Genomic DNA, 12,842 nt, shown 5'->3' with positions numbered 1-12,842 from the left:
CAATGCCTCGTAGGATGGCGTTGAGTGGGCTCAATTCTTCTTCCTTGCAAAGGGTCTAGTGCCGATCCAGAAGTCATAGTAAGACCATGACAATAAACTTCTATCATATCCCACGATTCCCACCTGAAATGTCTCTTCTTCAAGTTGAAGAGCCTATTTTTCATCTGGGAGCCATTCCATTCCCTTTATTGTTTTTGTTGACCTTCTCTGTTTTTCCAGTTTTGCTATATCTTTTTTGAGAAGGGGCAACCAAAACTGCATACAATTTTGAAGAGGCAAGCACACCATGGATCAATACAGAGGCGGTATATTTTTTTATTTTATTCTCTATTACTCTCTCAATAACTCCTAACATTCCATTCAGGGTCAGAATTGTTGGCAATGTGTAGGCTCTGGGAGGGGGGGGTTGGAGAGGGGAAAAAGGAAGCCCTTACCCCATCACTATCAAAATATATCAAAGAATGTGGGGGGGGGGGGAGGTGGGTTCTCCTAGAAATTAATAACAGAAGTTATAGGAAAGAAACTGCCCTCTTCCCAAGTTCCCCTTACCCCTAGGTGCAGCTTCTGGTTCAGTGGAAACCCCACCCCTTTCCTCTATAGGGAAACCCGTGCAGGGCCAGAGCTTCTGCTGGGTCTGAGACTGCACACGGACTGACTCTGAGACTTCTCACTGAGCTTCTTCTGTCCTAACACAGCAGCTGTTGCTGTTCCTGGCCTAGCATCCAAAGACAAAAGCATTAGGGGCACGCCTGGATGAAGGCATGCTTGCAGTGGCAGCACTCTGCTTTTCTGACTACTCCTGCACATGGAGCTGAACATTTCAACATATTGTCCACAATGACTCCAAGATCCTTTCCCTGGGTGGAGACTCCTAATACAGAACCTAGCATTGTGAAAATATAGTTAGGATTGTTTTTCCCTATGTGCATCATTTTGTACCTGTGTTCACATTAAATTTAATCTGCCATTTTGTTGTTTACTGCTCCAATCTGGCTAGGTCCTTGTGTAGTTCCTCAGGGTCTGCTTGGGTTTTAACTGCTTTGAATATTTTCATGTCATCTACAAAGCTGATCAGTTCACTCATTGCTCCCTTTTTCAGATTGTTAATAAATATGTTAACACTGGTCCCAACACACATCCCTGAGGCACTCCACTAGTTACCCTGTTCTTTAGGAAAAACTGACCGTTTAGTCCTATTTTTTGTTTTCCATCTTTTAATCAGCTGGCAGTCCACCATAAGACATCACCTCCTATCCTAAGACTTTTGATTTCCATCAAATGCCCTCTGAAAATCAAGATGGTGTTCTGAACGATGTCGCTGTGAGTGCAACGTCAAGTATGATATAATGTTCTATATGGATAAATGAGACAAAGGGGCTTATTTTCAAAGCACTTCCTCCCCCCTTCCCTTTTACATAGCTACACTAGTGGCTGCCGCATGATAATGTTGACACAGCCCAGTCACTTTGAATGGGCTGTGTCAGAATTACTGCACTGGCAGCCACTAGTGTGGTTTTGTAAAAGGGGGGATTAGACTTACAAAGTTCCATAGGTTATAATCCTGCTTATTTTCGAAGGAGGCCGGCCATCTTCCGACACAAATCGGGAGATGGCCGGCCTTCTCCTAAAGCCAGCCAAATCGGTATAATCGAAAGCTGATTTTGGCCGGCTTCAACTGCTTTCCATTGCAGGGCCAGCCAAAGTTAAAGGGGGCATTTCAGCAGGGTATGGAAGGCGGAACGGGGGCGTGCTTATAAGATAGCCAGCTTCGGCCGATAATGGAAAAAAGAAGACCGGCTCTGACGAGCACTTGGCCGGCTTCACTTGGTCCATTTATTTTTAGGGCCAAGCCTCAAAAAAGTGCCCAAACTGACCAGATGACCACCGGAGGGAATCAGGGATCACCTCCCCTTACTCCCCCAGTGGTCACCAAACCCCTCCCACCCAAAACAAAACATTTTAAACATTTTTGTGCCAGCCTCAAATGTCATACCCAGCTCCATCACAGCACTATGCAGGTCCCTGGAGCAGTTTTTAGTGGGTACTGCAGTGGACTTCAGGCAGACGGACCCAGACCCATCCCCCCTACTTGTTATACTTGTGGTGATAAATGTGAGCCCTCCAAAACCCACCCGAAACCCACTGTACCCACATATAGGTGCCCCCCTTCACCCATAAGGGCTATGGTAGTGTTGTATAGTTGTGGGTAGTGGGTTTGGGGTTTTTTTGGGGGGGGGGCTCAGCACACAAGGTAAGGGAGCTATGGTCCTGGGAGCAATTTGTGAAGTCCACTGTAGTGCCCCCTAGGGTGCCCGGTTGGTGTCCTGGCATATGAGGGGGACCACTGCACTATAAATGCTGGCTCCTCCCTCAACCAAATGCCTTGGATTTGGCCGGGTTTGAGATGGCCGCCATTAGTTTCCATTATCGGCAGGAAACCAATGGCGGCGATCTCTAATGCCGGCCCAAATGTTGAGATTTGGCCGGCCCCCGACTATATTATCGAAACAAAAGATGGCCGGCCATCTTGTTTCGATAATAAGGTCGGGTATGCCACTTTACGGGGCCAGCCTTAGAGATGGCCGGCCCTGTTCGATTATGCCCCTCTATGTAACTTTGTAAGCCTAAGTGCTTTGAAAATAAGCCTCCAAGTATATTAAAAACAATTTCTGCTATAATGAACTTTGTTGCTTCTAGGACTTCAGGCAGGCAGCCTTCAAGAACTTCAAGGTAAAATTTCACAAAAAATTTGAGGTATGTTTTACTTTTTGAAATATGATGGAGTTTGGTGTATGTAGCATTCATTTTTCTTTTAAACTCATTGAGTCTCAGTTCCATGATACACCTCACCTTTCTTGTGTAGGGGATCTCAACGGACAGTAGGATTTCCTGAGGCTTTACTAGAGTCTTTCTATATCCCGTAAAGAATGTGTCATCCATCTGGATAGTCCTTTTGCCTTCTGGAATACAAGAAGAGAGAAGTATACTTTAAACACAACTGGGATGTTTAAATATAACATGTGTAACCCAGGTCCACTCCCAGCGTCCTGGGGCACCAACTAGCTCTCGGGATCAGACACTCCTGACCTGGGTCATCAACAGTTCACACACAGTCAATTTTAACTCTTCTCACTCAAGCTTGGGTGCAGCCAGGGCCGCATAAAGATCCAGAAGGCCATAGGGTGTTAAGCCAAGCTTTACTGAGTGTCCTTATCAAGTCTGGAAGTCACCTCACTCTCATTCCAAAAGAACACTCTTCATTCCAAGGATGGTATTTTATGCCAAACAACTTTACTGAACTCTGCAACGGGCTCAAACTGCACAAGTTCTTATGTACATCTAGTATTTGGTTTAAGAGGTTTCTTGTCACCAAGACCATTTGTTACAGCCTCTTTCACTTGATGTGTGGTTTCTCTTAACAGTCTTACAGTATATACAAATCTACAACTCATCCAGTCCTCTTGCCCATCCCTTTGGGCTGCATAATCTAAGGCTGTGCTCCGGGATCAGACCTCCTTGCAGTGGTGTTCCTTGGTCAGCTGCAACCAAGGGCGGATCGCCACTGCGCACCTCCCCCCCCCCCCCCCCGGTATGCAGCATCATCCCCCCCCCCCGGGGTACAGCGTCCCCCCCCCCTGGATGAAGCATCACCCCCCCCCCCCCCGGCACATTACCTCCAACCCCCTTCCCGGGTGCATTGGTGTTACCTCCTGGGGTGCTGGGAGCAGCTGTGCGGCTGTCGGGTCTGCCGGTTCACTGCTTCCTCTGCCCCAGAACAGGAAATAACATCAGAGGGAGCAGGGAACCGGCGGAGCTGACAGCCGTGCATCTGCTCCCTGCACCCCTCCTGCAGCATGCACCCAGGGTGGACTACCTCCACCGCCCTGCCCTTGGTATGCCGCTGCTTCTTTGTCTGTCCCCTTCTCCAGAGAAACAAAACAAAGAAAAAATCCTTTGACAGAAAGTCAGCAGTCAAGAAAAGAGTAGAAGGCACCAAAGCAAAATCCCAGGATGGCCAAAAATATGTTATTCTTAACAGCCAAAGGGTGTGTTCATAATACAGTCTGAAGTACAGTATACAGGATGTGCTTAACAATCAAATCTCAACACAAGCTGTGTTTTGGCAATAATACCCAGACTTTTCCTGTGAGTGACATTCTTTCCTGAATGATGGGCACAATCCTCCTGTTATATGGTGACAAGGATGGAATCTGAAGAAAATCTATGCTGAGGAGTGATCACCGGATTCCAGCCACCCTTAGATGTGTGTGATTCAGCACCCTCCTCTGGTGGAGGCCACCAGAAGCAAGAAAGTCAGGAGGAGCTTAAACAAATTTCTTCTACAGACTGAAAAAGTATATGTGGAATTTGGGAGAAGTACTTGGAATATGACTGCACCAGTGGCGTAGCTAAGGGTGGGCTTGGGTGGGCCCAGGCCCACCCACTGTGAGCTCAGGCACACCAGTAGCAGCACACCTATGATGTGGCTGGCAGAGACTCCCAAGCTGAAAACTCCCAACAACTGTCCCTCCTGCATACCTTATAAATAGCAGATCTTCGCCTGCAAGAAGCAGCGACTGATACATACTGCTCACACCAGCCCCAAAGCCTTCCCCTCTGACGTATTCCCTCCTATGCAGAAACAGTAAGCTGCATCAGAGGGAAGGATTTGGGGCCAACATGAGTACTGTGTATTAGTTGCTGCTTACTGCCGGTGAAAATCTGCTATTTAAAAGGTTTGCAGGAGAGGGGTGATATTTGAGAGACCATATGGCATGCAGGTGAGAGAAAGAGAGACCAAATCACCTGTGGGATGGGGTGGGGTTCTTCTGCCCATCCATCTTGGGCCCAGGCCCATCCAAAATTGGGTGTCTGGACTGCACAGGGATAGAATTGATAACTTTTGAGAAGTGGTGAGATGATTTGCTTGTTCTCTTTGGAGTTTTGGACCAGTGCACTAGTGACCAAGCAGTGACAATGTTTGTCTTATGAAAACATTCTGGCCAGGTAAAAGAGCCATGGTATACAACCAAAAAGATAAGTACATAAGTATTGCCATACTGGGACAGTCCAAAGGTCCATCAAGCCCAGCATCCTGTTTCTAACAGTGGCCAATCCTGGTCACCAATACCTGGCAAGACCCCAAAAAAGTACAATACATTTTATGCTGCTTATTCTAGAAATAAGCAATGGACTTTCCTCAAGTCCGTTTTAATAATCGTCTATGGACTTTTCCTTTAGGAAGCCGTCCAAACCTTTTTTAAACCCCGCTAACTGTTTTTACTACATTCTCTGGCAATGAATTCCAGAGTAATTACATGTTGGGTGAAGAAAACTTTTCTCCAATTCATTTTAAATGTACTACTTTGTAGCTTCATCGCGTGTCCCCTAGATAAAGAATAAGGTGTTGCAGACTAGTGGTCCTTTTTTCACCTGAGAACAGTCCTTTGGCCCCAAACCCATTACGTAATATGACAACATACAGCATCATTTATCGTTATATTTTTCAATCTCAGGACTTTTTTTTAGAGAGAATAATGTGATTCTTCTCCAGGAGCCCCCCTCTCTGAATAGGTACTATGGATCCAATATTCAAATGATTTACCAGGTAGGTCAGGAGAGGACATTCAATGGCACTTAACAGGGTACTACTGCTAAATATCCCCTCTGTGCCAGGGCAGTCCGGAGGTAGAGTCTGGGCAGAGCAGGGAGTTATGCAACCACCAGGGATATTCAGAACTGATGCCCACATAGCTAATTAGGCAAGTAGGACCAGTTAAATAGCAGTCTTACCTTTGCCTGGCTAGTTACTGTATGCAAATACAGCACTGACTTCCACACCCACATAACCTCCAGGTACTGCTGCTGGCTCAAACATGGCCCAGCACTGAATATCTAGGTCTAAATTAGCCAGCAGCGGTCAGCATTTATAAAAACACTGACCATCGCTGGGTCAATATTGACCCATGTATTTTTTAATTTCTTGTGGTAGAAAGTACACCCGACACGGCCAATTTTACCCCAGTGAGGCTGTTTCATGGGCAATATAATACTAATAAAAATATAAAAATGCAATTACAACAAACATATTAATAAATGTAAATAAATAATTGAAGCCATAGCAATATAAAATCAAAGTAAAATGAATACTTAAACTGGTCAATAAATGCATACCAACATAAATATTATAAAAGCATAAAAAAGTATCTGGAAACCAGTTATGATGTTCATGCATAGATAACTGTACATATGAGTCATATTGCAATCCAAATCCATCAATAATTACATCAATTAAAAAAAACATGTGGACTGAAAATACCATGAGATTGAATAAAATTACTTGTATATACTTAGTAACATACATATAAAAATGTAATACAAAGAAAGTGTATGAGGAGCAACTTATGGTGTTCTTACATACCCTCAAGGAATTATCCTATCACTTTCCACATATGACTCATATGCATGAACACCGTAACTGGTTTCCAGACAATTTATGTATTTTTATATTAGTATGCATTTATTGACCAGCTTAAGTATTCATTTTACTTTGATTTTATGTTGATATGGTTTCAATTATTTATTTACATTTATTGATTATATTTGGGCCCTGTTTACTACGACACACTAGCATTTTTAGTGCACGCCTAAAATTAGTGTGTGCTAAACACTAGAGACATCCATATATTCCTAAGGGTATCTTTAGCGTTAAAATCGTTAGTGCACTCTTAGCGCAGCTTAGTAAACAGGGCCCTTGATTTGCAATTTGGTTTAATTTATGTTTTTATATCTTTATTAGTATTATATCACCCCTGAAGCAGCCCGTCTGGGCAAAACACAGCCATGTCGGGCATCCTTTTACCCACTCTCTACAATAAAGACTTGTTAAGTTCATCTTCCACCGTGTCTGCTTCTTCATCTTGCCCTCTGTTTTTTAGGTAGAAAGGACAGACCAGGACTCACCATTAGAAATAAAAGTTAGTCGGCTTCCACTCGCAAGAAGCACAGGGTTTAGGTCCGAAATTGGGCTGGCTGTCATTATATTTCCCCCAATGGCCTGGAAACAATAATTGTAGACGGGTTATAAGAGTGATCGAGAAACTTGAACAACATGAGTCAACAGCTAAGTTACGTAGCATCACAGACTTACGAAATACATTTGTATCACGCTCATAAGCACAGATAAGCTGAAGGTAAGAGTGCATTTATCAATTTATTTATTCACTTCCTGCACTCATGTGCCTAATTCTGCTGAGCAAATGAAACAAGAATTAGACACAAGTACGAGCTTATTTTGTTGTCCTGCCAGATTTTGAAATCATGGTAGACCACGTAGGGGTTATACCAGACCTAGGGATAAGTAAACTGCTTACATTCAGTTGCACTGACATTTGCAAACCTGTTAACACCAAAAAACGACTTAAACACACATTACATAGGTTTTGCACTGATGATTTTAAAAACTATGTAAAATAGGTCTTCAGTTGCAAAATTATACAAAGCATTCCACATATATTTGCCAAAATAGTTTTGCCACAGGCACAGAAAGGAAGGAGTCCTTTTTGGAAATGTGGTCCAAGAGCATTTTATGTGAATAGGCAGGAGGGCTTACCGCAACATTTCGGATTTGCTGCCCTGCAAACCAGCGCAACTGCTCCAGAATAGCTTGAAAGACTTGGGTTTGGTAGTAAGGACGCTCTGTCACAGCTTTGCTCAGCACTTCCTCCACACAGGTCAAGGAGCAGGCAGCACCAAAGCTAATACCTGGAAGGGAAAGGAAAACAAAACTATTAATAAGGTAGTACTCCTGCTGTTATTTTGTTGGATAAGCTTTAGGCAGGTTACTTTATTAAAATAAATACTGTTTATTAATGGGTCAGGGTTAGGGTCAGGGCAAGGACCAATATTCACTGGGAGACCATATTTATAAATCCATATTTTCACTACATTGTATTATATTACATTCAGAGGGGCATTTTCAAAAAAACATCTGTCCAAAAACAAAAATCTTGCTCATAAAGTCCAAAAAAACTGGCCATCTAACAGCCATAATCAAACAGGGAAATAAATGTCTATATTTCTTGTTCAATTATGGCTGTGAGACAGACATTTTTACACTGAAAATGTCCAAAATGAATAGCCATTTCTCAAAGTGAAATGTCCAACTTTTGAACAACAAAAAACCAGGGACATGAATGTTTGTCTGGCATCATTTTCAAAAATATAGTCAGACAGATATCCCTGCAGAACAGAGGAGTAACCTAGTGGTTAGTTCAGCGGACTTTAAACCAAGGGACACAGGCTCAAACCCCATTATAACTCTTTTTTTCATAAATGTGATCCCTCCAGGACCTGAAAAATACCTACTGTACCTGAATGCACACCACTTCAATAGCCTTCAGGCTTGCAGATGTCATATATTTAGGTAGCTTAGGTATTTTCTGTTTCTGGAAGGCTCAGAATTATTTTTAAACTTGGCTTGAACGTGGCTTCCTTGGTTCACAGTCCACTGCACTAATCACTAGGGGCCCTGTTTACTAAGCAGCATTATAGGCGTGTTAACCATGTATGTGTGTTCATCATGTATGTGCCTACAATATCCCTATAGGTGCCTACATGGTTATCTCGCTAAAAACACTAACGTATCGAAAATGGACTTAGCGGTAAGGTCTCACACGTTAACCGGGCGGTAATCGTTAGCGTGTGTACAATGCTGATTACTGCCCAGTTAGCGCCGTGCGCCGGAAAATAAAAAATATTTTCCAGCACATGTAGCGGACGCACGTCAAAAATGAAATTACTACCCGGGCCACATGGTAGCTGGGCGGTAGTACACAATTGACGTGCGAAGAACATGCGTACACGTCTATGCAGCTTAGTAAAAGGGTCCCTTAATTTGTAGTGATAATAGCTTTGTTGTTATTTGAAGATTATCAAGATGTTGTTTGTTTTTAAATATTGTGTATGTTTTATTTTATGGATCTCTTAGGTGTAAACAGGTTAAAAATTATAAAATAAATACATAAAACAAATAGTAAGGATTTTAAATTGAATGCAGTAATATATTGGTAGCCAGTGATGTTTCATGAAGAGAATGTGAGCAGATCTTGTTGCATGGGAAAAAATTCTAAGGGCCGTATTCTGGATAACCTGAATATGCTTGATAGAATAGAGAGGCAGACCAACATATATTGCATTACAGTATTACAGTAGTCAAGTCGAGGGTTGATCAGAGTATAAAGAAGAGTCCTCTAAGAAGAGGTATCAAGAAAAGAATGGAACTGGCACAAGGCAAAACAACGGGATTTCACCAGAGAAGTGATTTGGCATTTGAAAGATAGTTCATGGTCAAGATAAATTCCCAGATATTTAAATGTAGTCATCAAAGTAACTGGAGTGGTTCTAATACTACTACTACTACTACTATAAATCACTTCTATAGCGCTACCAGTCGTACGCAGCGCTTTACAATTGAACATGAAGAAAGACAGTCCCTGCTCAAAAGAGCTTACAATCTAAATCAGGACAAACAGACAGGATCAATAAGGATAAGGGAAGGACAGACAGAAGGACACAAGGATAAGATAAGTGACAAGTCAGGAGTCAAAAGCAGCATCAAACAGGTAGGCCTTTAGCCCGGATTTGAAGGCAGCCAGGGATGGAGCTAGACGTAATGGCTCAGGAAGCCTATTCCAGGCATAAGGTGCGGTGAGATAGAAGGAGCGGAGTCTGGAGTTAGCGATGGAGGAGAATGGTGCAACTAGGAGAGATTTGCCTAGTGAACAGAGTTCTAGGGAAGGAGTGTAGGGAGAGATGAGGGTGGAGAGGTAGTGAGGGGCTGCAGAGTGAATGCACTTATAGGTCAATAAGAGGAGCTTGAATTGTATATGGAAATGGATAGGGAGCCAGTGAAGCGATTTCAGGAGAGGGCTGATATGGACATAACGACTTTGGCAAAATATTAGTCGTGCGGCAGAGTTTTGAACAGATTGAAGAAGAGAGAGATGGCTGAGCAGAAGACCTGTGAGAAGCAAGTTGCAGTAGTCTAATAGAGATGTTGTAGAGAGGGACAGAGAGAGTAACCAGTTATGCAGCAAGCCACTGTCTTGGTGGGATAAAGAAGAAGATGGATTCCTGAAAGTCAGGCACAGACGTCTTTCAATCAGTACTAAGCACTAGTATTTCTTTCTTTCTTTCTCTCTTTAGTTGGTTAGTTATTTTTGTATTTTTATATTTATTTATTTATTTATATATTCATAAATTCTTACACGATTAACATGCATCTGTAACACGTGGTATATCTTTGAATACATAAGACTAGAGGAATCTTAACACAGAGAATTTCCATACATCAAATTATACAATTCCTTAGACCACAATCCGAAAAAAGAGGAAGAAAGGGAGGAGTGATTAGGATAATAGGAGATCCAAAAAAGAAGAAGAAATATATATATATATGGCCTGGCCTTAACATTCCCTTAATTTCTCTGATAATCAGTATGATAACATTCACATTACTCTTTAGGTTTAGTGGTTAGCTTTTTCATTTCCAAAAATACTTTAAGATGTTCTGGGTCATAAAATATATATTTTATACCCAAATATTTAATCAGACATTTACATGGATATGCAAGCAAATATGTTGCCCCCAAAGCTCGGGTCTCCTCTCGAAAAGTCAGAAATTTTTTCCTTTGATCTTGGGTTGTCTGACAGACATCAGGATATACCCAAATTCTTTGACCACAAAAAGTCTTCAAGGAATTCTTAAAGTATAACTTCAACACTGAATTTAAATCCTGTTCAAAGACAAATGATACCAGAAGAGTTCTACGTTGCTCTATTTCAGAAAGTGATGTTTCTAATATTAAAGAAATATCCAAAGGTTCTTGTATATTTTGACGACCAGAAGGTAAATTTCTTAACTGTTCCAGTTTGTCGTCACTATTTCCAGGTTCAGCTTGCACAGGAATTGGCAGGTAATACGTTTTGTTGAAAGGGGGAATAGCTGAAGCCGGGTACAGCAGAATATCTTGTAAATATTTTTTAAACAGCTCCGTAGAACTCAAATTTTTTACCCAAGGAAAATTCAATATTCTCAAGTTCAATCGTCTATTAAAATTTTCAATTTGTTCTGTTTTCCTGTGTATGGTAATTTTATCTGTTATCAAAGATTCGGTAGCTGTTTTTAAAGTTTTAACTTCTTGTTGAATTTGTTCAGTTTGAAGGGCTGTCTCCTGCTTAGTCTTTTCTTGAGAGATTGCCAAAGAATCAATTTTACTCACAAGCTGAGAGGTTTCCCAAGCAGAGCTCAGAACAGTCTGATTTAATCCCTTTAAAGCCTTCCATATCGCCTGAAGAGTAATCTCCGTGGGAGGACTTTCTTCCAAAGTTGTTCCCTCAGCGTTCCGGGCAGGGTTGACGCCATCCGAGGTTTGACCCTTAACGACTTTCATATGGGTCTGAACCTCCTCACTCTGCCCTTAGAACGCGGGACACGGAGGTCGATTATCAGGCGGCGACAATGATGTTTCTAAGTCCGGGAGGACCGACACTCCTCCTTCGGTCCTCAGCTCGGAATCGCACACCCTAGTAGTTGGAATGAGCGTAGCAAATCGTTCTATCGACTGCTGGGACGGGGAGGAAGTTCTGGCCATTGGCGTTTGGCCTTTCACTATCCCCTTCCTCTTTGTATGGGGCATTTTGAAAGCAAGAAAAGGTAAGAAATCGCCAGCAGACCCAACACAATCGATCGGCGTACACGCTCAGGCCACCATCTTGACAGGCTGCTATGGATTTACAGCCTGTCTCAGTAACACAGACTACCCAATAATTACCGTGGATTCTTTTGGATTCGTAATAAGATATATGAAACCTTTATTAGAGGAACTAAATTCTACAATTGGTTAATATATAGATAGATAGATAGATAGATAGATAGATAGATAGATAATGGTTAGCACATATACAGTGATTAGCTATATGAAAACAATGGTTACATCACTGATCTCTACATCTCTTAGACCAGGAAAAGAAGCAAACACAATGATTAGCTCTATCATTACAATCATTCTATCGCTCGTCTCTGCACCTCTTAGACCAGGAAGAGAAAGCTATGAAACATATATATATATATATATATATATATATATATATATATATATACACACACACATACATACAACACTGATCTCTCATCATCTAGGCTCTTATTCATCAGCTGGGAGGTCCGTTACACAGCGAGAGAGCTAGGAGCTTTTTGGACCAGGTACAAGCCTTATGAGCGACACGTCTGCCCACAGATGAACCCCACCCTGCTGTGACAAGCCCTCCCTATTTATTAGGCTCTGAACCCATGTCCAGGGCTAGGGAAGGATACAGCTAAGGAAAATTACAGAATGCTTCTATGCTTACGTGGTCACATGTTTTCCCAAGTCCAGGTGGCCAAGCTGGGCCTGGGAAAGAACCAGGAACCATCCTCCCCTTTGCATACCAAATTAGTTAGAGCTGTGTCTTATCTCCTGCATTCCAAGAGAAGTTACTTTCGGTCAGAGACAAAAGACTTCAGAGTGTATCATCAGACAAAAACAGGGTTGAATAGCAATCCTTTAAGATACCACTTAAACAATGAATGAAACAGAATTACTTCTAATCAATAATACAGACCCCTAGTGCACTGCTTGGTCTAGACAGGGTTTTTTTTTTTTGTTACATTTGTACCCCGCGCTTTTCCCACTCATGGCAGGCTCAATGCGGCTTACATGGGGCAATGGAGGGTTAAGTGACTTGCCCAGAGTCACAAGGAGCTGCCTGTGCCTGAAGTGGGAATCAAACTCAGTTCATCA

At 42.3% G+C, this 12,842-nt stretch overlaps 1 protein-coding gene across 2 annotated transcripts in view; it reads right to left on the bottom strand.

Annotated features, from left to right (window-relative positions):
• XDH (xanthine dehydrogenase) overlaps positions 1-12,842 on the bottom strand; it is a 177,235-nt gene that overhangs the window by 115,992 nt on the left and 48,401 nt on the right. For both annotated transcript variants that reach the window (XM_030196110.1, XM_030196111.1), the window contains 3 exons: positions 7,613-7,764; positions 6,964-7,057; positions 2,851-2,960 (listed from right to left, as the gene is read on the bottom strand). In XM_030196110.1, the coding sequence (XP_030051970.1) occupies positions 2,851-2,960; positions 6,964-7,057; positions 7,613-7,764 (356 nt within the window). The remainder of the gene's footprint in view (positions 1-2,850; positions 2,961-6,963; positions 7,058-7,612; positions 7,765-12,842) is intronic.

Source organism: Microcaecilia unicolor, chromosome 3 (genome assembly GCF_901765095.1).
Source record: "Microcaecilia unicolor chromosome 3, aMicUni1.1, whole genome shotgun sequence".
NCBI classification, from domain to species: Eukaryota; Metazoa; Chordata; class Amphibia; order Gymnophiona; family Siphonopidae; genus Microcaecilia; species Microcaecilia unicolor.
This window is presented reverse-complemented; position numbering and strand designations above follow the sequence as displayed.